The sequence below is a fragment of the Erpetoichthys calabaricus genome, chromosome 1 (assembly GCF_900747795.2).
Source record: "Erpetoichthys calabaricus chromosome 1, fErpCal1.3, whole genome shotgun sequence".
Taxonomy (NCBI): domain Eukaryota; kingdom Metazoa; phylum Chordata; class Cladistia; order Polypteriformes; family Polypteridae; genus Erpetoichthys; species Erpetoichthys calabaricus.
In genome coordinates this window covers 52,270,098-52,293,742 of record NC_041394.2, presented here as the reverse complement: position 1 = coordinate 52,293,742, position 23,645 = coordinate 52,270,098, and the positions used below count along the sequence as shown (strand labels likewise).

The window sequence follows — 23,645 nt, the reverse complement described above, 5'->3', positions numbered from 1 at the left end:
CTGCACCTAAACAGTAAAAGGCCTTCAGGTGATGATCACCATTGGAAGTACTGCAAGAGATTAGATTTGTTCAAGATTGCTCAATATATTTTCTTGTTTGTTTATCCAGGTAAAGGGTCATGGAGAGTCTCCATAAAGATGGGTTACTGTAAGGTGGTCACAGATGCAGTCTCACACACATCACATGAGATGCACCAATCACTCCAGCACAGGCCCCCATGCAAACTCATACACTATGCAGTTCCAGACCTGGACCAAACCAAGCTGCCCTTGCCATTAAATTATTTGTAATTTGCATTTCTAGTGCTTTAGCTTGAAATGTAACATAGACCATAATTTAAAGGCACTTTTTATTTGGTTGTTTTTTTATGGAAATACTGACAATGTTTAAACATTAACAGGAAGTTACAGTTGTGTTTCTGCTTTTAAATTAATTCTCATTTTTGGATAAATAATGATCAATGTCCTTTTTGAAAGATGTTCTTTTTTCAGAAATTAAGTGCACAATACTCCAAATAGGATGGAAGGCTTTTAAAGATCTATGGTGTGCAGCTCCAGGTCACGAACTCTGTCAACAGTAGAGATGTCACCTTGCAGTTGGGGGATTGTAAGTACACTTTTTAAAGTAAGTCACCACAAATTCATCATATAGCCATATTTTCTCTCACAACTTTCTCGTCTTTACACCTTTTTTCTTCCAGGTTCTCCTTCAATTAGGCTGACCTGAAACAGATACAGACCAATAACAGTATATCTTACTTTTTTCTTCCAAAACAATAAGGTCGACTCTTGTTAAGTATTATAGGTGAATAGGGTCACCTTTCTCACATTTACAAAGTACAGTACAGGTCTTTTTGCCAAATGTTACATTTACGTGGTGTCATCGACAAACCATTGCCCCACCCAGTATGAACACCATTCCCTTACCTGGCTAGGAGACCCTGATAACAGAAGGTCAGGGGGAGAGGGATAATATCTACTTTCCATGCCAGGACCTGAAGGTGGAAGGATGTTACAGCAGCAATAGCAGGAATGGCATCTTAACTACCACTGAATGACACCTGGGATGGGCTCAGAAACCAGGGAAAGCATCCCCCCGTACACTGAGTGGCAGTATCCCATCTGGTAAGCCTTAGTATGGATGCCAACAGGACAGAATGGGAACTGTAGTCCCATGGGCTTGCTCTGTTGTGTTCTGTGGGGGAGCGCTTGGATAGCAATGATACAAGGACCGTGGTTGCCCTGCTTGACCCAGAAGTGCTTCCCATGGGCAATTGTTTAGGCACCAGAAGTACTCCTGGGTCCAGAGTTAAAGGAGAGCCTTCCACTCAACTCAGGGCAGTTGAAATCAGGTATGCTGGAAGGACAAAGCTTACCTGGGAGGAGTGGAGTGTCATCCTGTACTTGGAAGCTTTAAAACTTTAGCATCTTTTATATGGTAGTCTTCCGTTTTGTACAAATTGCAGTGATGGTGACACTGCAGTGGTTTCATAGTCTACTTCAATTCATAGCTTTGTATTTTGTGATTGGATGTCTAAATATCTGCTGGCTTGTCTCAGTGTTTAGGTGTTTCCCTTCAATTGATGATGCATTTCAATTATCGTGTTACTTACCTGGCAGTCTTTAGCTTATTTTCATGCTTACTTTCTAAATCTCATTGTAATGGTGCTTGCTCTTGCTATTTACAATAAATATTAACTTATCACTGTGATTTGGTCGGAGTAGTTAATGACTTACAGCTAAGTGCTGGTGCAAATAACACACCAGTCCTGCATTTGAAACTACGGAGTCATCTCTGTCACATGTGCAGAGTACACTGAAATTCTTATTGGTGGGTCACAGCTTTTTCACAAACTGCCATAGACAGTAGGTGGCCCTTCTGGTAGGGCAGGTCATACTGTATATAACACAGAGAAGCCATGAATCTCCATTAACATTTAATAATTCACTGTGGTCTGTATTCTATAAACTTTACACTCATTTGCACAACCTCCTTATGAGACACTGTTCTTTCATGTACTATATATATATAGGTATAATTATTATACTGTATATATATATATATATATATATATATATATATATATATATATATATATATATATATATATTACAATTATTCTATTTTGCTTTCTTTTTCTTTTATATATTCTCACTCTTTGTTTTCATTATTATGCTGTATCAAAGTATTTTATGGGACTTTTCCAGGAGAAACATTGAAAAAGTATTCACTTTCTGGACATTTCTAATAATTGGGTGGAAAGCTCTTAGTTAAACAGTGGCTGTTTTATTGTACCCTAACAATATCACCTTAAAGTTCTATAAAATGAGAACCAAAACACACACACACACACAATGGAATACCACAACTGTTTCTACCCTCCAAACTTCTGCACATCCTGACAGCACTTTTAGAAAGTAGCAGCCAGAGTGCTGAACGTGCCTAAAGTGGTAGGTCTCTGATGTTTATCCTAAACGCTACAGCAACATTCACCCCACTGATAATCATTTTCAAGGTAGAGTTTCACATGGCCTTTTGATATACTTTATTAAGGGGAAACAGTCTTTTTGCATGACCTTTGGAGGTCAGAGTGCAGAGTCAGCCATTGTACAGAACCGCTGGAGTGATTTTCAGGTTAAAGGGCCCAAAGGAGTAGGATCCCTTCTTCCAGTAACGGGATTTAAACCAGCAGTCTTCCAGATAACAGCGCAATCCTTAGCCACAGTGCCACCACTTCATCCTGCTTAACGATTTCTTAAGACAAGCTAAGTACTGTAAAAAAATACTATTTGTGTCATGACTGGTTGCCGTGGTTTTTTGTTTATGTTGTGACTTTGAGGCAGTTCTGTAGGTGAAATGGCTTTTATGCAGTGCGTTTGCCAGTATTGAACCTAGTCCATTTTTAAAACTAATGCTCCCTTGGTGTCTTGTGGCATATATATACATGCAGTATATATATATATATATATATATATATATATATATATATATATATATATATATATATATATATATATATATATATATATACAGTGCATCCGGAAAGTATTCACAGCGCATCACTTTTTCCACATTTTGTTATGTTACAGCCTTATTCCAAAATGGATTAAATTCATTTTTTTCCTCAGAATTCTACACACAACACCCCATAATGACAACGTGAAAAAAGTTTACTTGAGGTTTTTGCAAATTTATTAAAAATAAGAAAACTGAGAAAGCACATGTACAGAAGTATTCACAGCCTTTGCCATGAAGCTCAAAATTGAGCTCAGGTGCATCCTGTTTCCCCTGATCATCCTTGAGATGTTTCTGTAGCTTAATTGGAGTCCACTTGTGGTAAATTCAGTTGATTGGACATGATTTGGAAAGGCACACACCTGTCTATATAAGGTTCCACAGTTGACAGTTCATGTCAGAGCACAAACCAACCATGAAGTCAAAGGAATTGTCTGTAGACCTCCGAGACAGGATTGTCTGAAGACACATATCTGGGGAAGGTTACAGAAAAATTTCTGCTGCTTTGAAGGTCCCAATGAGCACAGTGGCCTCCATCATCCGTAAGTGGAAGAAGTTCAAAACCACCAGGACTCTTCCTAGAGCTGGCCGGCCATCTAAACTGAGCGATCGGGGGAGAAGGGCCTTTGTCAGGGAGGTGACCAAGAACCCGATGGTCATTCTGTCAGAGCTCCAGAGGTCCTCTGTGGAGAGAGGAGAACCTTCCAGAAGGACAACCATCTCTGCAGCAATCCACCAATCAGGCCTGTATGGTAAAGTGGCCAGATGGAAGCCACTCCTTAGTAAAAGTCACATGGCAGCCCGCCTGGAGTTTGCCAAAAGGCACCTGAAGGACTCTCAGACCATGAGAAAGAAAATTCTCTGGTCTGATGAGACAAAGATTGAACTCTTTGGTGTGAATGCCAGGTGTCACGTTTGGAGGAAACCAGGCACCACTCATCACCAGGCCAATACCATCCCTACAGTGAAGCATGGTGGTGGCAGCATCATGCTGTGGGAATGTTTTTCAGCGGAAGGAACTGGGATACTAGTCAGAATAAAGGGAAAGATGACTGCAGCAATGTACAGAGACATCCTGGATGAAAACCTGTTCCAGAGCGCTCTTGACCTCAGACTGGGGCGACGGTTCATCTTTCAGCAGGACAACGACCCTAAGCACACAGCCAAGATATCAATGGAGTGGCTTCAGGACAACTCTGTGAATGTCCTTGAGTGGCCCAGCCAGAGCCCAGACTTGAATCCGATTGAACATCTCTGGAGAGATCTTAAAATGGCTGTGCACTGACGCTTCCCAACCAACCTGATGGAGGTTGAGAGGTGCTGCAAAGAGGAATGGACGAAACTGGCCAAGGATAGGTGTGTCAAGCTTGTGGCATCATATTCAACAAGACTTGAGGCTGTTATTGCTGCCAAAGGTGCATCGACAAAGTATTGAGCAAAGGCTGTGAATACTTATGTACATGTGATTTCTCAGTTTTTTTATTTTTAATAAATTTGAAAAAACCTCAAGTAAACCTTTTTCACGTTGTCATTATGGGGTGTTGTGTGCAGAATTCTGAGGAAAAAAATGAATTTAATCCATTTTGGGATAAGGCTGTAACATAACAAAATGTGGAAGAAGTGATGCGCTGTGAATACTTTCTGGATGCACTGTATATATATATATATATATATATATATATATATATATATATATATATATATACACACAGTATATAGTATATATATATATATATATATACACAGTATATAGTATATATATATATATATATATATATATATATATATATATATATATATATATACAGTATATGATGTCATGAATGGTGCAGTTTAGGGATCAACTCTTTTATTGTTTTCACTCTACATGCTCCCATGAGCTCAGATCATTTCTAAACAGAAGCAAAATGGTTATATCTATGCAGATGACACACAGGTACTGGTGCTGAAGACTTATCAGTACCACCAGATGACCCCCAAAGCATCTTACAGCATTACCCAAGGAAAAAACAGAAATTCTGCTTATTGTCTACAGTTAAAAAAAAGACAAAAAAACTGAGGATCTTAGGTTAAACTCAACCATTTTTGTTTTGCAGATAAATGCCAAAGTAAAGAATCTAAGCATTATTATGGATTCATAACTAAATTCTCACTATATTATAAGAATTGCATTTGTTTACATTTAGGAAACACAACACAAGTTCTTTAATATCATTGACTGGTTCAGAAAAATGAACTCATGCTTTAAGCTAACTTAATTATTTTATGCACTCCTATTAGGACTACTAAGAAAATGCATAAATCGGCTGAAGCTTGATGAAAATAAAGCAGCAAGAATCTTAACCAAAAGGGAAATCTGAACAAATTTAACTGATATTAGCATTGTTACATTAGTTACCTGAAACTTTTAGGATCGACTTTAAAATGTGTTTAGTTGTCTACATAGCTCTGTTCTATGTTGCACCTTCCTATATTTTGGAATGGCTAAGCCTATACATCTCTAATTGCAATCTAACATCTTCAGACACTGGCTGTCCTCATATCCACGAGAATTAGGCATAACAGAAGTGGAGAGGCAGTCTTCTGTTATTAAAGAAAAATGTAATGCTTGTGTACTTTAAATCAAATCTACTGCACATCCGGATATTCATGTTTGTGACTAAACGTGTGGAGTATTCATTTATATGCAACTTGATATAATAAATAGCTCAGCAATCAAATTTAAAAATCCTAATCAATGGAGCATGTCGCAAAAGTGAATTTTCCGTGCGGCAAACAGTTTAGTTACATTGTTGCAAGAGAGGCGATTCTAGGGGCTATGACTCTCCTAGGCAAAAAACTACCTGGGCCCACCAACTCACCCTACCCCGCGTCCTGACGTAGTAGTATTTATTATCGTTATTTTAGCACAAAGTCTATATTAATATGATCATTAGGAGGAACCTAAATTTTGTGAAAAGCATTATATAAATAAAACAATTCAGTATCTGCATAGAAATTAGAATAAAATGTAAAATGAATGTACTTCGTAACACAAAAGTACAAACTGTATATCAAATTATTTAAAAAATTAACAAAAAATTGCACATAATAGAAATTTTGAAAACCAATTACCAGCTATTACTGTAACTTTCACATTCACTGTTTGAGGACATTGGCTACAGCAAAAGCATCCACTATGTCCTTCATGTCCAAAGACCTTTGACTATTGTGATGTATTGCAATCAGAGCTAGTAAATTAACTAACTTAGTTAACTATACCCAATGGCATTTTAACATGAGAATACTTAAATGAATCTCCTTTACAAATTTTTTTTTTTCCCCCACTTTTCGCTTCCTGACATATAAATCGTGTTAATGATTTATGAAAATGGCACTCATTACATTTAACGTTTCTAAAAAAGTGACATACATCACAAACATCAATGCAATGGAAATTGGGGCCCCTTCAGGATAGTTTCTGACTGTGTCACTGTGGTGTGTCGATGTTACGCTTCAAGGGGGGTCCCCTACAGATTTATTATTGCAATGAGTACCTGGGTAAATGGATGCAGGACCCAGGCAATTGCCTGTCCTGTCACTACGCCTCTGATTATTGCTAAATGCAGGTATGTCTTGGGCTCACTTGTGTTCAGTTTAGAGCCCTGCAAGTTCATTCAGTATCTCCTGCCTCAGTGTTTTAAAGTGAAAACACTTGATTGTCTTCTGTATGTTCAGCAACTTTTGCTGAAAATGCAGCCTTTATTTACAGAGTCCCATTAATTGTGAAATGATCTGCAATAACAGAGAGGCCCTGTCTATCTCAGCAGTTAAATCAAAGGTGAGTGTTCATATTTTGAGTATGCTTTTTAACAATAGTGGCAAATCATTGTGACTGTGAATGTAAATCTTTGTGATTCTCTTTCTCTTCTTGGTTCTCATACTGGCATCCATTTATCCTGCAGACTTGAATGAGACCTTAAGTGGATGTGTTGTCGTCAGACCTTTATCATATTCATCAGAATCTTAAACTTTTGCTTGTGCTCTAATATGATACATTATAGAATACTCTGGGAAGGACTGGACAGCTAAGTGGTTTAAGGCAGACAGATTTTAACATACCCTTTTTAAAATTCCTAATGACAGTTGGCACTAGCTGTTCATTTTCTCATTAAAGTGTTGTACACTGGAATTTTGTTTATATGACAAGGTTATCTTATATGTATAGCTGTAAATAGAACTCTCTGCTTGTGGAGAATACATTGAACTGAATTTAGAAGGAAATATAAACTTTATCAACGTTTGCTCCATACAAATCCCTCACAGATGAAATGAAACAGTGAACTCACCAGAACCTCCTTGAGACCATTTAATTTCCTACACTGAGGGGCGAGGATACAGCCAGGGTGATCTGCATTTTCAAACTTGTCTGAATCTCCAGGTATCTTGAAGAAAAAAAGGAGGATTTAGATAGATAGATAGATAGATAGATAGATAGATAGATAGATAGATAGATAGATAGATAGATAGATAGATAGATAGATAGATAGATAGATAGATAGATAGATACTTTATTAATCCCCAAGGGGAAATTCACATACCCCACAGCAGCATACTGATAAAAACAATATTAACAATATTAATTAAACAGTGATAAAAACACAGTGCAAGTTAAAAAGTGCAAGGTGGAGAGTGTGAGGCAGGTATAACAGTCAATAACATCGTATAATGTATAATAGCATTATAATGTAATTATAACAGTATACTAATGTATCATAGACAGGCACAAGCCTTTCAGATATGAAAATGTGCTTGTAGGCATCTTTCGGTCCTGCAGGGCTGCAGTGGCTGTGGGGTTTCTTTTCAGACAGTCTCTTGGATGGTATTTAAGCATTTTTATGTATTTTCCCTTGTCTGTGCCTGAAGTATGCATTTCCTAAGACATTTTAGAAAAAATAATAAGGTTTACTGTCCTGCAGTGGACTGGTGCCCCATCCAAGGATGATTACCCAATGTTAAGAGGACAGGCTATAGCAAATGTACCCCCCCACCCCCCCTTTGGAATAAGAATGTCCAGGAAATGGATGGATTGTTTTCTAGTACTTGTGAGGACATGACAGTAATGTCTCTTTAGTTTACACCACCTTCTCATCGGGAACTATTAAAAATGAAGTAAGAAGTCACTTTTTAAGAATGTGCTGCAGATAACAATAAACAACTATGACTTTTCACATTTGTATATTTTGAAAACACATTTTTGTTCCCACTAAAAATAAAAAGTGATCAGTCTCAAGTTCACACTAAACATAGCCTTTTACAAATGGTAGCAAATTATGTAAAAGGACAGTAGTACAGTTTGTATATGATGCCTTGCATGCCAGCTTATTCAACTGATTAAAATGGCTCAACAAAAGATTAATGAGGTTAGGAGTTTGCTCATTGGTAGAAATTAAAAGTTTGGTTTGTAATGACGACCACAGCCATGACAGCCTTCCAAAACCAAAATCACTCATTCCCGAAGTAGAGGCTTACTGTAAGAAAATCACAGAAATAAAATTTTAAAACAGTGCAATAAACGACTAACAGGATTGTTCAAACTGAAAAGGAAGTCAAACCCAATCAGCATTACTTTACATCCAATGTGTACACTACAGTGACGTGCGGTGAGGCCCATGGCTGATGAGGCACTGACTCCTTCAGAGTGAGATCTACAAATATACTGTATGAACACCAATGAGTAGCTTATTCACTATTTAATTGGTGGCATGCACATTGACTACAGGTTATTTTTCATATCTCATCAGCATTTCTTTACACACACATAGATAGGTAATATTTGGCAAAGAAATAACGTTACATTTATAGCGACGAGAGAGATACAGCGGAGAGAGCGCATTTACTCTGCACCCTCCATGTGTTCTAAGTTTGCCGTTGCAATTCCACAAATCATACTTATTCAATGCAAATAAAAGCATAGAGAGGTGTACAAAAAAACGGAATTCAGTTTTGACCTTATTTGAAATATTTACATGTAGTTGTTTTTAAAAGCTTTTAATTCTGATGCTTTAATCAATTTTAATACAGACTGATCAACAAAAGGATAACAAGAAAAACAAAAGAATATTTTATTTAATGTCAAAATGTAGTTTTTAAATATTGGATTTTTTTTTTTTTCTTAGCCTGATCCCATTTTTTATAAAATTGAAAACCATTCATGGTCTTACCTTTATTTGTAAATGAAGTCCATGCGCCTATCCTTCTCCACGAAAATCTCTGTCACTTTCTTATAAAATTCCTCATTTTCCTTTAGTTTAAAAAGTCTTAATCTTCCATTTTGGCAGTCAGTCGGAACAAAAAAATAAAAATAAACGGACCGCTGCAGTGCACTTGACTTTCTGATACAGTATTGCTAACTTATTGGCACCCAGAGCCTCTGTTGGGCTCACATGCGCCCCCTTCAGTGCGGCACGGTACGGTCTGCCCCACCTTGTACCTTTTCGCTATGGTTTTATGTCCGATCAGTAAGACTAACTATGTCACACACATTCATTAAAGATATTATAATGCAAAGAAATTATATTATATATATATATATATATATATATATATATATATATATATATATATATATAATATATTAGCCAGGCTGTGGAAAGTCAGGGTGTATAATAAACGTGTCTGCAAACGTTATATTGGCGACATAAAGTGAGACAGCAATAGACACGCTGTTGGGGAATAGCGCAGTCCGAAGTGAGATGAGGCTAGTTGCTCCCGCACCTCGCGTTTCTCTCCTGTATCTGAACAAGAAATGCGCAAATTTAGCGATTTTGACCATAAAAATAATTAAAATTATTGGAATCATACAGAAAACAAATTTATAGCACAGACAAGTGGACGCATTAATTTATGTTATCATTATTAGTTTGTTTTTTTTTACTTTTCACGATGACAGATGATGCTCTGCCTCTACGGACCGCACGTCCCTGGTATACACTTTCACTGGATCCATTATATGCAGTGCAAAGTTCCCAATTTCAGTCCAGAAAAGCCCCGAGACTTCTGATCTATTTTACATACAATTTCTGATTAACTTTTCCATTCCCAAATTGAAGCATATTTACATCTAAGCACAACACAGTATACAATAACTACAAATTTAATTTGAATAAAACAAAACACAAACACACACACATAAACACACTAACGCATCCACACGCACGTATATTTTCTTCTGTAGTTTATACTAAAGCGCTAGACTTATAATTCCAAAGGTGAACTTGCCTGTTATGGACTCAGAGTCCACAATACTATGTAATTTGTAAAACCTTATTATCTGAAACCATTCTGAAAAGTGACCGAATTCGAATCGCACTAATACGAAGTTCCTTATATAAAATTAAAATAGGCCGCTATTAGGACTTTTTTGACATTTGCACTCCATCTAGTGGTGGCTGTGAAAATTACAGTACTCAAGTACAGTAACAGCAAAGCAAGGTTCACCCGAGGACAAATTTAGCTGGGTGTTACTGCAGTGTTTCTTCATTTTTTTTTTCTCATGATCGACATAATTGTGATTTCTTTGTGTCTTCAATGCCCACAAGAATCGTCGCCGCAGGTCATAGCTTTGAGTACTGAGAAAAGCGCTATATAAATGTAATGAATTATTATTATAGCAGAGCTTAAACTGCTTGCGCGACCCATCGCGAGACACTCCGCAAATTGAGTACAATTGAAAGTCACAGCTGTGCGCGACTCAAATTCAGACGACTAGCGACCCATTTAGATTTAGAACCTATGGGCTACTGGATTTTCCCCTGAGGCCGATGCGTGATTTCAATAGAAATAAAGCCGACATTGCTTTCAACCCATACCACATAAACCCAAGAGTACATAAGTAACAGATTACAGCGAACAGAACTTCATCTTTCACACCGCAGCACCACAGGGTCGCCTGCAACAAGGCAAAGGCAGGTTGCATTAATCAAACTCGTGTAAACTATTTTTTGCTTTTCATTTGTCTTTTCAATAAATGTTGTATAATAATAATAATAATTCATTACATTTATATAGTATGTGTATTTGTTATCTTGTCTTCCCTATTATGGACCTTGGAAAGCACCTGCATTAGGGGAGCCAGGGCCTCACAAACATTTAATGAAATCCTTCGTATTACTATGGAGACGAAAAAAATTTGGTGCACATCTCAACGCTTTAATAACATCAAAGCCTAGAACTGGAATTGGTTTCTCTTAAAATGAACTTGAATAAATATCTACCAATAAGAAACAGTAACAGTTAACGCCATCCTCAGTTATTCTCTTTCAGTCATATTTTCAACAAGATCATCAAATGCTTAAATACCAAGTTTCATTCTGTTTCGTCATTGCGCACCTCTGTCATACCTACGTCATGAAGTGAACAACAGCACTGCCATCAGTTCATTTCAGATTTAGTGTACAGGACAATGAAATCAACATTTGTATGCCTGGCCAACTGGCACCACACCGCCGCTGTCTCACTCCGCACGTTATGAAAAATTGTATTACCATAAAAATATAATAATATAGTTTGGCGAAACTGACTCTAAATTTTTTTTTTTTAGTTGGGTAATGCAAAGAAAGCAGCGTTGCTCGTTAAGGCTTTGGCAACACTGTACACCCCTTTTGGACCGGTATATTTATCAGAAAGGGGTCTAGATGAAATGGGGGAAGGTGTCTTTTGGAAATACAACATGCCTAAACGTCTTAGATAAAATCCAGCTTTTGATTAATTGTATTTAAAATTTATGTGCACTAATCAAAGGGTCCACCCATCGGGTTGCAGCCTCCACATTTGTACTACAAAAAAGTTGCTTAGGAAATGTGAGGGAAAAAAGTTATTTTTTATATACATACTCGACATCTGTTTCCCTGGGTGAATGGCACAAATTTAACTGGTCACAAAATGGCATAATTATTTATTTCTTTTTGTGTGAACCAAAGCATCGTTTCTCTGGTTCATCTGTAATAATCGGTTAAAACTACCTTTGGGCTCAGGTACACACACACACACATTTTTATATATAATACGCTACTGTGGCTGTTCATTTGTCTGTCCAGGATTTTAAATCACCTGTAGCTCGCAAAACCATCTGACCTATTGACCTGAAATTTGGTACACATATACTATGTGACTTCTACTATCCACTTTCAGGGTGATGATTGACCTCCAAGGTTATTACTCTTTTTATTTTATTGTAGAATAAACTCTCGGCCGTGTGGCACATGAGTGTGGGAGCCGTTCTCATCCCTACCACTCTCGCCGTCACTTCCCCTACCTCTTCATACCTTAAATCATTCTTGAGGCAGATTAAGGACTAAAGTGCCAGCTTAAGTGAAAAATTAAGGAAAATGTACTAAGTAATTGCAACACAAACACTGACTTAATCAGTTTTAACACGAAAAGAAGAGAAGAAGTGGGCCGCTAGGGTGGAGAAAAGAAGAACTGCTCAGGAAGCAGCAAGCGCATCAACCTCTGAGCAAACGAATGATAAAACGTACAGAGAAACAGTATGAAAACTATGAACGCTCAAGTCAAGCGTATTCACTGCACGTTATTGTGCAGTGCGCTGTTACTGGTGTGTATATATATATATATATATATATATATATATATATTGCATAGTTTACTGTCAAATAATGCAAAGAGTACGTGACACGTGTTTCGCCCTTATTTGGGCTCATCAGGTGTACACACTCACTGCACCCTCCTCTCGGGGATCGAACCTCGGACGTCAGCAACATTCCATAATCTGCTTCTCGCAACTGAGAAGGCACCGTGGCAGATGTTTGGCAGATGTTTGCTGACTTGCAGACCAACCACAAGCGTTACCTGGTAGGTAACCACCCATACAATCAGATTGTGATTCAGACTACGAATGCTATGAATATATATATATACATATAAGTTTGGAAAATTTCCAAAATCCACACACGGTATATACAAAAATGTGTGTTATATTAAATTAAAAATCCACATGTCCTATATACAAATTGTTTATGAAAATAAAAAATAAAATTAAAAATTACCTAATATCATATGAGATCTCATATTGCTTTACTTTAATTCTAGTTATCTCATTTCATGAAAATCTCCCTATCAGTTTATTTAAATATTCTCCTGTGTATAGAAACAAAATCATCAAACGTTACTACCACTCTAAAATAGTGAAGCAAAAACTTCCTGGGGTTTCAAGAGAAGAGTGATTACTGTGCTCAAAAGATTTTTTTGAACACTTCACAGTTGCTGCAGCATGTTATAAATTGGACCAGCTATTGCTGTCTCCCAAATTAGAATAGACTGTTTGTTTGTAAAGTTTAAAGGTTTACAAAGCTACTGAATAAAAGTTCTCATAATGTTATACTTAACATGGAGTCAAATGTTATTCTAAGACCAGCTTTGCCTACAGGCTGCTACTGAGACAATGACTTACATTAAACCATTGTCATACTGGACAACTCCATGCTCTTATTTAACTGATGATGTCTAATCAAAGACAGACAGAGAACACAGAGTGGCCCTTTACATGTTACTGTATACTCTAAACATACAATAAAAAATGTGAGCCAACATGAAATCAGTGTGGAAAAATAACAAATAAATTGAGAATACTGCAAACTCCATACATCCTGAAGCACATCCTTCATCTTCTCTACATCTCGCTTCCCACCCGGCCGTAGTCCGTAAGACCAGTGCTGCCCATAACAAATATCAGCTAATATGGTTAAGGCAAGGACCAACCACAGCACAGTGCTCCTTGTCGCTGGCATTCTGTAACAAAAAGAGAAGAGACATTTTGATGTTATGATAGACAAAATATGGGGGGTTGCTGGGTTACAAAAATGAGTCCAAACAGCCAGCTTTCAAGAAAGAAAACTTTATATTTTTCTTAAACTCTGGGTAGGCAGTATGACCCGGGGTATAAGGACTAAGAAATAATCGTCGTGACCTCATCACCGTGCTTATTGTCATCAACAGCAATGTCATGTGGCTAACACACTGGACATTAACTGAAAAGAAGCTTTTATTAAAATGCAACCGTTGTTAATTCAGCATCGCTGCAAGCAAATGACATTAATATATAAAATATAATTACAGAACTAATATACATGATTTACTGTACAGCACAGAACACGGAATGGCAGTATACAGTACAACAAACAGAAAAAGGCCCTGTAATGGAGACACAGGCATAATCAGGGTAATTTACATGTAACACATTAATAGGAAAATGATAATTGGTGGCTCTAAATTGTTGAGTAGCCTAAGAGAAGTGAGGAAACAGCTGTTCTTAAACTGTGAGGTTTTAGCTCTAAATGGCATATCTGAGGGGAGCCATTGAAATACATCTTGCAAGGAGAGTGATGGGTCTACCAAAATCCAGTTGGCACATTCAGTGGTACATTGAGCAGAAGGATGTGCCGATGAGTTTGATGCTTTTGTAAGAATACATTGGGGTCTTTCTCTTGTTAGGATCCCATACTTTCATGCCATACAAAATTGGGAAATGTCAGAATGCCATTCATAAAGGATGAGTAGACTCAGCCAAGAAGGTATTGCCCAACTGTAAATCTCTTCAGCTGTCTGAGGAAATACAGTCTTTGATGTGCATGATAATTGCCTCACAGGACAACAGCTACAAGCTCAGGTGTGTAGTATTTATATCTCCAACTGCTTATTTGTTCTATACTTTAAGTTTAGTACATGAAGACTGGTAGTGGCTCTGGGCCCTGGCAAGCCTCTTCTTAGTTTGTAGCAATGGTTTTCTTACTGCCACTTAGTCTCGCTGAGGTCTGATGTATAATATGTATGTCTGAATATGTATGAATTTTGCTTCATTCAGCTCACTGAATCTTGCATTCCTAAACCAATCTAATGCCTCATGAAGGCAGCACTCAAAGTAGGGTGGTCATTTTGAACCACAAAGATCAGAGGTGCGCTCTTTAACCTGGTCCAACAGACCACAAACTTCTGATTGCAATAAACCATCTACAGTCAAACAATTCCTAAAAAAACTTATTAGACATATAAATGTGTTTAGGGACCATGTTGCACGTGTTACTGTCCTGTGAGGCAACTATTACACAAGTTGTCGACTCTCAGAAACTTGTTTTCTGATTCTGATGTGGCTCTGGGTCTGCCAGACCTGTTCATGTCAGTTTCCTCCAGTTTTCAGGTTCCTTTTGATGGTGTAGGAAACTGTACTCAATTTTCAAGTTCTCTGAAGGAAAGACCTACATTTGAAAGGGATATAATGGTCTGTCTGCCTTCCTTTGTTAACTGACTTTTTTCTTGTCATTATGAGTAATGGAAAGATGCTATATAAATAAAATTTATTATTATTATAGCTTTATACTGTGTGAGGGCAGGGTGGTGGCTCTGAGGCTAGGGATCTGCGCTGGCAATCTGAAGGTTGCCAGTTCAAATCCTGTAAATGCCAGAAGTGACTCTACTCCATTGGGCCCTTGAGCAAGGTCCTTCACCTGCAATTGCTTCATCCTGGGTATGTAGTTAACCTGCATCCAGCCCTGAACGCTGGTCCTCCAATGTGCAGGCAAAACGTGGGGGCTGGTGGCAGGATTGGCACTCCAGCCATTGTAAAAAACCTCACACTGTTCCAGTGTGGTGCAGAGGTGTCACCCATTGCATAGCTGCACTCGGGTCCCAATCGTTTGTCATGTGGTGGGTGCGGCAACATGCTGTAATCAGCGCATGCTCCCAACCTCTCCTTTATACTGTGCAGTATTGTCCAAATGATGTTTCAGAGGATGTAGTAATGTAGTTTGTTGCAACACTGCTTTCATGCAGAGGGTTTGTAAGTAATCAAGTGAAGTTGGGACACCTGCAGAAATTGTTTGAATTACCTTTGAAGGCTTAATTAATTTCAATTGCTGCAGAAAAGTTGTAAGTTAACCCATTACTTGTTCCCTGAAAAGAGCCTATTTGTATCAACTCTAAACAGTTAACATTATTTTTCAGTTTTTGGTAATTTTTTAAACCTAGTTTACTGCTTACCTGTACAATTTCAGGTTATTCAGTGGACTTGAACTGAGTAAATATTAATAAAAACTGAAAAAATTGGGATGTTCTAAAAGTTTTGACTGGTAGTAAATAGTATATACACATACACACAGTCATATGAAAAACTAAACCCCATGAAATGTTTCTTTTTTAAAAAATGTGGACATTTCTTCTTTTAAACTATATCTGTAGATAAAGGTTATATACAATCATCATGTCACATTTACATTGCATACTCCATTATATAATTTAAATAAAATAATTGCAAATTTCACATTTGGAAAAAGTAAGTCCATCCCTTCATTTACTGTTATAGATGCCTGGGAAGGGAATTTAAAAATATCTCCAAACAAAATGCAAATCAACTGTTCTACTGTTCATCTACAAGAGGAGAAGATTTCAAACACGTGTAACTTTTCCAGGTCAGCCAGCCCCAGCAAGTTCAATCTGAAAGCAGAATGCAAGACGCTAAAGAAGACTTTCATCATGGGACCTACAGGTCGCTCTTGTCATTGTTGATGCCAGAGCGTATATCAGAAAAAGGCTGTACAAATGACATTGGCATGGGAGGTGTGACAGAAGGAAACCTTTCCTGTGAAGAATGAACATTATGGCAAGACTATAGTTTGTGGATTTCAGTAACAACGTGCTTTGGACAGACTAGTCAAGGGTAGAGTTATTTTGCCACAGCACTAAAAGATATGTTTGGAGAAAACCAAAGACAGCACTTGAGAAGAAGACCCCGATACCAATTATAAAACGTAGATTGGGGCTTCTTTACTGCATCAGGACCTCAGCAGCTCACCATCACTATGAATTCTTCATTGTACCAGAGGATACTTGAGGATAATGTAAGACCACCTCTCAGAAGACTGAAGCTCAACTGAGAGTGGACCTTGCAATATGACAATGACACTAAACATACAAGTAAATTCAGCAAGGAATGGCTAAAAAGAACTCTGCAAAAGCCAAGTCAAAGCCCAGATCTGAGTCCCATCATGATGCTGTGGTGGGATATGAAAAGGGCTGTGCATGCAAGACCTCTCTCAGACATCACACAGCTGAAGATATTGTGCATGGAGGAGTGGGAAAAACTCTCTTTCAGGTGATGTCAAAGTCTGCTAAACAGTAATAGGAAACACCTGCTTGAGGAGGATTCTGCCAAAGTGGGCAATACCAGCTATTAGAGCCAAGGGTGGGCTTAGTTTTTGTACAGATAAAAATGGCATATCTGTTCATTTTCACTGAATAAATTATTGCAAAGTCAATTTTGCATCATTATTTTTTCACCAATTACATCATTACGTCTATTTAAAGATTCTGTTTAAATGACGATCAAATCTTGTTATATCCACATCTCTCTATCAGAGCCGTTCTTAGCAGTTTGGGGGCCCTACGCAGTTCAGAAATGTGCAGGCCCTGAATGGAGGGGGGGGGGGGGGTCCAGGGGGGGCTCCTCAGGAAGGTGTTCTAATAAAACGTCCGGAAAAGGCCTTAGATGACCAGTAAGCCTACATGTACGCTTGTGTGTATGCAGAGTGGTAAAATATTGATTTTGTTCTTGATCTGGTAAAGGCCGGTAATATAAGGATATTTCATGACTTTATGGGAATCCCTCTGAATGAATCTGAAACGACTCTCTAAAATTAACGTTTGCAATAGTGCATTTGGCAAAGTATTGACGGCGTGACAATATTATTAGGGATTTAGGTGAAGATTGCAATTTGGATAATAAATTACCATTGTTAATAAGACTAAGAGATGCACTGAACTGAATTTCCTGGGACTGGCACAGATGGCTGCAGTGCCAGGGGCATGACAGGAGCCCCAGGCCTACAGCCCGACAAAAAAAAAAAAAAATTGTAAGTCGGGGCCAGGTTGGGGCCCTACGCAGATGCGTAGTTTGCGTATGCCTAAGAACGTCCCTGTCTCTATTATAAAAAAAAATCTTGGAAGGAGACAAGATGTGATTTTCTCGGAGAGACACTTATACGTCCCGCAAGACGAGTCTATGCCCGGGGCTGGAAATAAAGGAAAAAGAGTAGATGACAAAGTAGAACGTCATGAAGAATTCAAAAACGTTGGTGCAATACACTTGCAGAGCAGGTTACAGATAATGGAAGTACGAAAATTCTAAAGTCTCAAAAAAAGGATAGGAAAGATCACATTAGTGCAAACAAATGGAAATTATTACTCAGTGAAATAACAGAACAGCGAAAAGAAATTAAATATATTGTTTGGATTTAAACTTTAAGTCGGAGACTTGTAGATCGTTTAATTCGTGTTGCCAGCGAGAATTTAAAGATTCCAAAAACGTTGGTGCGGTATGAAGTCCAGTGAGACTGAGACTTTTAACATGAGATTCTTTCAAGTCACGCCCTACTTACAACTATTTTCAAACAAACCACGGTCATCTAACCTCAGTCGTGTGAATGCTTTTGTCAGACACAGTTCCTGTGCTCTCAGCTCTAATATAATATTATCAGGACAATAATTTTATACGTTCTAGATGAAACTTCAACGACTAAGCAAAGAAGAAAGAGCAAGTACAAACACTCGAAAAAGTCATTTTATTTATTAGAGAGAAAGAAACGATATTCACTCACAAGCAGTTACACGTTGTGTTGTCACAATGTAAGTCCAAACACGGAATCAAAATGTAATGCGATCTTGAAGAAAAGATCATTCCAAATATTGTTTTTACAAAAGTTTTAAAGTAAAAGTGAAAATAATGCATATGTAACAATTACCATGATAATGACAATCTCTTAAAATTGTATATCCGGTTAACCAAACCTGGGGGTGAGCGAGGAAAGCGAGCAGGGGGCAGAGTCCCCTAGTATGTTAAAAAAGAAACAATATTTGATGCGATGAACTTAGTTTTTCACTTGAGTGTATATGACATAAGCAAGTATGGTAATGTGTTCAAAATTTCAGCTCTCAAGTTTTAGGCATTCCTGTGCTCAATTTGTCTGCTATCTGTATATGTGACAGTCTGTAAACACGGTAATTTAAAAACAAATCACTCGATTTGAAATTAGACTTGGCCCTTTTATTAACACTCTAAATACATGTCATTAGATGTACACTTATTGTAAATATGTATTAATTTTTGAGAATTGCAAAATATATATTTTTTTCAGCACAGCGTGATTCTACCATTTTATTCCACATATTAAAATGCTGGCCTGTAATATTATACTGCTAACATGTCAGCTTCATGCAGGGAAACCGGTGACATTTTCTAAAATTGTACACTATATCTGTACTTAGATCCTTGACTGTTACAACACACTATGTTCCCCATATTGTGTGATTATTCTGCACACAGTTCCAATTGAGAAAATATTACTGTAATATTGCAAAATTCAATTTCAGACAATACTATAACAAATACTGTTGAATTGTGCTTGTTTAAATTTTCTTTGGCATCAAAGTGTCAGCTAGCTGAGATCATAAAAAGAAATCAATACTCATTTGACAGTAAAACTAAAAAATGGATTTTAAATCCAAGCTAAACATGACTGTTTATATATTATACTATTATTTCTAAATTTCCCCATAGAAAAAATAGTGTGCCATCTATCGATATATCATTCACCTCCCCAGGAAAGTCTTACTCACCTGCTCTTTTGTGTTCTGACTGCCAGTATTCTTCTCTCCGCCAAGGATAGTTTAGAGGGGTGCGTGTCACATCCATCACCTTGTGCCTTATAAACAGTGGTCTTTCCTGGATGTCCCTCTGGCCACCTGCTTACGCACAGCAGGGAGCCCCAAGACAGGAGATTAGCTCCACAGGAGTGAGCAATGACTGATCTGCCATCCAGGCTTAGCACTTAAAAATTGGAGAAGCTGTTCCATTAATTCTCATAAGTGCAGGATGCTGCTTCAAAGCTTAAATTGTACACACATTCTAACTTCAAAGTGTTTGATCACTTGTATTTAACAAATGATCTTCTCTATATCCAAAGCATATTATTTATAAAGCTTTTTGGTGGAACAGATTTTCTAGTAAATTGATCAAAGCCTGAAGGGTAGCAATAATTTGTCCATGAGCCACTTCAGCCTTGAAAGACAGGGCACTGCAAAAAGGAACTATACAAGCAAAATTAGGCAGGGCTCAGAGCATCATGCAGACCCGCGGTAGATACTTCATACATGTAATCCTAATTTATTCCAGAAAGAAAAAAAAAAAAGATTGTGCATTACAAAATAATATGCAGAGAAACAAATGATGACTTTTTTGAATCACACACACACTCCACAAGCAGCAAAAGAGACACTTCAAAATTTCTTAAATTAAACATTACAATGTAGTGATTATGATGATAAGTGTGCTTGAATGCCATGTAAGAGGATTAGCACAATAAATCCTTGTAAAAGGATAAAAGCCATGTGAAAGCCAGCTGAGACCACTGATGGGCACTGTGTCACTAATTGATGGTACCCTCCATAGAGCCTATTATCAGGAGGTGCTTGCAAAGCAGAAAAGAGAACAATTGAAAGTAACAAGATAAAATACAAGAGCATTAATTTATCTGTCCTTTGACTAAATTGGCTTATTCCAATGTAAGAGAATGCTGCCCATTCCAGAAGCATCAGGTGCAGGACTGGAATCAACTCTAGACAGGCCTCCAGACAAGATCATTCAATGCATGATTAACGTTTTTTTATAAAAATCAAACAAATCAATTACCATTGCAAGTATTGATGCCTGCTAGCTGGAATATACAGCTTTCATAGGAAAAGGAAAAGATGAATTTGTTTAAATGTTACAAATGCTGATATTTTATTGAAGTAGTATAAAAGAAATAAATGTAATTATAAAATGACGTTTAGAAACAGTATACAATGCCCATGTGTTTAGTTTAATGCTTATTAAAGATGTGTTTCACAAGAGATGGACTCTAATCAAAATGAGAATAAATGGGTCTGCAATGCTGTTAGTTATTAACACATTTTAATGTTAGTAACAAGCTGAAATATTGGTTAGAAAAACACAACAATGCAAGTATAACAATTTTCTGGACTAAAACATATAAACCAATAGGCTATATGGGTGAGAACACCTGGGGGTCTCTTTCATAAACCTTTCCATAGATGTGAGCATGAAGGTATGCTTATATCAAAAAACAGGTAAGTGAGTACCCAATGTACCTCTTAAAAATTACAACCATCTTGTAAATGTGTGTAGCTGAAAGTGCCTCAAACTCCTCCTGGTTGCAACCCTGTAACAACCATATGTTGACCATGGCAATCAACCTGGTACATACAGTATGCAATCATGATGCTGCAGACCTTGTGTGGCTGTTAGAGCAGCCTTCCACCTCATGCATCAAGACAATGTCACCTGCATTTCAGGAGTCCAATACTGTGCTCCAAACCTGAGCACTCAAGAGCATGTGTGGAATTATAGCACCTCTTCTCAGTGTTCTGGAGGTTAAGGAAAGGTGTAAGGAGCTGGTAGCCACCATCACTTTGAACATGTAATGACATGATGGCTGAATAGTACAGGCCATATGAAACACTAAGCATTCAGCCAGTTGCCTTACCAACAGCTCAGCCAATCCATGCAGTACCATCACATCTGCCAAAAATACTTTGCCTCAAAATAAATAAATCAGGGGTTCATCCAGGCCACCAAGCCATGAAGTTTGTCAGTATCATCTTGGCATTAATTTGTAAGTTAACACAAAGTAAATTCGTACAGTTATCAAAAACACCATCATTTTTGCTAGGTGCCCCTTTTGCAATAGGAGTGCAGTCAATTGCTCCAGTTACATTAGGTGAACTGGACACTGCTGAATATTACCTTTTTATATTGGCCTGTACACCCACACCATACAGAAACTGAATATAGAGCCTTGTCGGTCAGTTTACAGCTTTGAGTAGAGAAGGCATGAGGGAGCTAATGTTTGGCTGAGATATTGTTTCAAGAATGAGCCTAAATCAGCTCATAAGCCAGTCATTATCATGCGCAAAAAAGCTTGTCCCCTTCATATATGACCATTTGGATAGTTTTCAAGTAGCACCAAATAGGCCATGTTGTGTCAAACCATTAGGCTTTGAACAGGCCGTAAGGCACAAGATTTACAGCTTTCTTCTGTATGCAGGGAGTGAAACAAACCTGTTTTTTTACTTAATTCAATTATTGACAACAAGGGATTGCATTGGTTTCTAATACTGAGAAGTTACAACAGGTAGCCGATATAAACTGATGAACAACCAAATAAAGATCTTCAGTGGAAATATGCAGCATTGACCCTCTTAAAAAGGGAGCTAAAATAGCGTGTCCACATCATACTCATCACTTTTGCAGATCATGGCTCTACCGTGGGGCACTGGGGTCTCAGAGCCTTAGAAATGACTTTGTAACCCTTTCCTGATTGGTGGGTTTCAATTTCCTTTGATTGAGACACAATTCTCTTCTCCAATCCTTGCGGAGATTATTTCACACTAAGTGAGGGTCAATACGTGGTGAGGTCAGTTACAGGACAAGTTACATTTTCACATGGGCAATGCATGTGTTGGATAACTGTTACTTAAATAGTGGCTTACAAATAATGTTACATTTTTACTCTTGTTCCCTTTATCTTATATTACATTTTTTCTAAAGATTTCACACCACTCATTTTGACAATAAATATAAAATAAAACAGAAACAATCAGGATGAGGACAAATGCTTTTTCCCAGCGGTTCCAACAGTGTTGCTAGACAAAAGGCTTCCATTTTGATTATTATGATTTAACACCTGTTTGTGATTTATTGTACTTTTGTCATATCTCAAAAGCTGTATTAAATTAATGAGATATCGCAACTTCCTTTCTCTGTTTTTTTTGGAGGCTTCTGCAAAGTAGTTATTTTCACACGGTCCATCTCACTCACGTTTATTCTATCCAATAAAATAATGCATTCACAGCTCTGGAAAAACTCTTTCTGTTTCCGCTGTGCCAATAACTCATTATCTTTTCATAATTCAGTCATTTACCTGTGCAAGTCTGTTTTATGTGCACCACAAGTCTTCTTAGTCTGCTTTGCTTATTTTTCTGACAGATTAGTAAATGGTTGAAAATAACCTCTCATACAGCTGTATTTGTTCTCGATTTGCTTCAAATCTGAAGTGTATAAGAAAAATACGCACAAAAACAGATACATTTGAGAAGAAATCCAATATTAATGTAACAGTTTTAGCATAACACTGTAACTGGAAAGGAACTGCCATGGATCAGCAAATTAAAAGCAGTAATTGCACTGATAACTGCAACAAACATAAGAAATCACCTGTAATAGCACAAAATGCTTTCAAAATTAAACTACAAAATCAAAATGTGAATGACTTTAAATCTAAAGAAGACTGAAGATGCAGATAAAGTTCAGTAACCTAGTTCAGAAATTCTGAAATGATTGATTATGAGAAATACTAAGATATGAATATATTAAACATGACTTAGGCTTTTTCATTTTGAATACAACAACAACATTTATATATAATAGCACATTTTCATACAAATGATGTAGATCAAAGTGCAATTCCAAGATGAAAAAAGAAATTTTTATAAAAAATAAAAATAAGATTAGGCAATACTAAAT

At 37.4% G+C, this 23,645-nt stretch overlaps 1 protein-coding gene across 1 annotated transcript; it reads right to left on the bottom strand.

Annotated features, from left to right (window-relative positions):
- Positions 1-336: 336 nt before the first annotated feature.
- On the bottom strand, positions 337-19,780 carry LOC127527969 (progonadoliberin-1-like). The gene is made up of 4 exons (XM_051928447.1): positions 19,679-19,780; positions 13,660-13,804; positions 7,345-7,440; positions 337-723 (listed from the first exon to the last, which is right to left on the bottom strand). The coding sequence occupies exons 2-4, from the start codon at positions 13,801-13,803 to the stop codon at positions 682-684; spliced, it is 282 nt and encodes a 93-aa protein (XP_051784407.1). The 5' UTR covers position 13,804; positions 19,679-19,780; the 3' UTR covers positions 337-681.
- Positions 19,781-23,645: the final 3,865 nt, after the last annotated feature.